Here is a 2,281-nt window from a genome sequence, read left to right as displayed (position 1 = left end):
AAATATATATTCAAATATAATATAAATATAATATTAAATTATATTATATTATATTAAATTAGGATATCACGAAATTTACGGCCATCAGAAGTCGCTACTTCGGACATTGTCATATAATGACCGACTATCCTTCCAAAAATAAACCGTGTCATCGTGTAGAAGCGGGCGTCTCTCGCTATTGGGACCAAAAAACAATCTTATCTTCTTCCTTTTATCATTCATTTCTTTGCTTTGCGCGTTGAACCGACTTGCCAAGTGATTATTGCTAAAACACTGCCATCGCCATCACCGTCGTGCAGCAACTGACTTTAACAATCGGTAGGAAAGAGCTTCAAAATATCATCGCGACACTGGCGCGGTATCCGATTCGATCTGCTACAGGACCTTCTCTACAAAGAAGTGGGCTCCAACGCCGTTTTGCTACTATCGTGGCATTCCACCTGGTGAATATTTTTAGCGTGTAAACTGCTTGGAAATGTGAATATCAAATTGAAACCGGCTTTCATCATTTTAATATCAACTTGAGGTGGTAGATATTGCTAATTCCAACCATTAAGACCGCCTAGTAGTTTCGAGTTTGCCTATAAAATCTCTGCCCTCTCTTTTATACAACATATCTGCTTCTACGTCTGGAGATAGATATTTCTGCCGTTTTCAAAGCACACTCGAGATTTCTTTCAAGTTTCTGCTCGATGGGCGCCCTGGATTATGTATCGAGTTTGTTCGGCGATCGCACGAGACGCGTCAAGCAATTACAGTTGCAGGTATACTGCATCCCCCACTTTTATTAATTAAGTATGACGTCTATTTCGTTAATTTCCAGTTTCAATGATCATTTGATGCTTTTCTGTTTCCTTTCTGTTTATATACCAGCAAAAATACATTTTAAACAACAGATTATTATTTTTTTTGAAATTCTTTCACCCTATTCCACCCAAAACTCCAAAACGTGGACAACGCCGTAAATTTGATCCTGCAAAGCTGATCATTGTTTTAATTTCTGGAACTGGTGCAGACTGTGGTGTTGAGGGTCCGCAATATAGATTGTGACGGCTGTGCGAAGAGAGTGAAGAGGTCAGTCTCGTCCATGAAAGGTGAGCACTGAGTATTCGGTGTGGTTCTTTAACTGGATTTGTTCACATGGTGCATCGCTTTTTAGTATTATATTAAATCATATTAAGATGTTCACAGATATTATTAACAGTTATACAATACTTCTATCATAAATATAAAGCTTAATGGTGATTGAATCATCTCTTAGAGCACCTTATCTCATATGCGCAGGCGTGCAATCGGTGGATCTGGACAGAAAGCAGCAAAAGTTAACAATAACTGGATACGTGGAGGTATACAAAGTGCTGCGGAGGGTGACGGGCACCGGTAAGCCCACAGAGATTTGGCCTTTTGTACCTGCCGAAATGGTATACCATCCCTACGCTGCTGGGGTTTACGACAAGAAGGCTCCTCCTGGCTACGTTCGGAAGGTGGAACCGGGTTTCCTCATGAGCCCTAATCGCACAGACGAGCAGTACACTTCCATGTTCAGTGAAGACAATGCGAATTCCTGCACCATCATGTAGCTGCAGCTGCCGCTGCCTGTACAGTCAAAACTATTTATTGGGGCGGCGGCAGCGGAAGAGGCTCCCAGCTTTTTCTCAACGCCAACTGTTCTTGGTGATTGGCGGTGTAGGGCGGCTTCTCTATCTTTATAATTATATTTCTGTGACTAGAGCTCTTTTCGATCTAATGGGCTGTCCAGGAGAAGGAGAACAGATCGTGAACATGGTTTGAAAATTATTATTCTTCATGAATATTTCCGCCGTGCCAAAATATCAAAGCAGAAGAGAGAGGCCAGGCCATAAGCGACACAACGCGAACAAATAGTGATCGTGTTGAGCTTCCTTGCCCTATGACCCTGAAGCGTTCTTAAGAATCCAAGAACTCGTCACTGTGTAAAGTATAACGGTCTTTTCCATGATATATCTACCGATAAGGTCATTCTTTTTTCTCGAAGGTTTCAACCATTTACTTTACGGAGGTAGATATACTAGATATTCTTTGATTTGGATTTGTGGCTTTTGAGAAGGAAATATATGTTTTTATGTTTTAGTTGTTAAACCTAGTCAAATTATAATAAATATTAAATTATTAAATTTTAAACTTTATAATGATGAAATCAAAACCTTTATAATAACCTTTATAATTTGAAACTTTATAATGACCTTATCTACCGATAAGGTCATTCTTTTTTCTCGAAGGTTTCAACCATTTACTTTACGGA

The 2,281-nt window shown here is 39.5% G+C and overlaps 1 protein-coding gene across 1 annotated transcript; it reads left to right on the top strand.

Annotated features, from left to right (window-relative positions):
• Positions 1-523: 523 nt before the first annotated feature.
• Positions 524-1,968, top strand: LOC149144054 (heavy metal-associated isoprenylated plant protein 20-like). The gene is made up of 3 exons (XM_089449431.1): positions 524-764; positions 1,016-1,094; positions 1,285-1,968. Exons 1-3 carry the CDS (start codon positions 693-695, stop codon positions 1,578-1,580), a joined length of 447 nt encoding a protein of 148 aa, XP_089305557.1. The 5' UTR covers positions 524-692; the 3' UTR covers positions 1,581-1,968.
• Positions 1,969-2,281: the final 313 nt, after the last annotated feature.

The sequence above is a fragment of the Pinus tabuliformis genome, chromosome X (assembly GCF_031772625.1).
Source record: "Pinus tabuliformis cultivar Carrire ecotype Pingquan chromosome X, CPIR1, whole genome shotgun sequence".
Taxonomy (NCBI): domain Eukaryota; kingdom Viridiplantae; phylum Streptophyta; class Pinopsida; order Pinales; family Pinaceae; genus Pinus; species Pinus tabuliformis.
Note: the sequence above shows the minus strand (reverse complement) of the source record. Positions and strands in the feature narration are given on the sequence as shown.

Coding starts and splice junctions, on each gene's coding strand:
- LOC149144054 (XM_089449431.1), top strand. CDS start 693: ATGGGCGCCCTGGATTATGTATCGAGTTTGTTCGGCGATCGCACGAGA. Junction 765..1,015: donor TCAAGCAATTACAGTTGCAG/GTATACTGCATC, acceptor GAACTGGTGCAG/ACTGTGGTGTTGAGGGTCCG. Junction 1,095..1,284: donor GTCAGTCTCGTCCATGAAAG/GTGAGCACTGAG, acceptor TCATATGCGCAG/GCGTGCAATCGGTGGATCTG.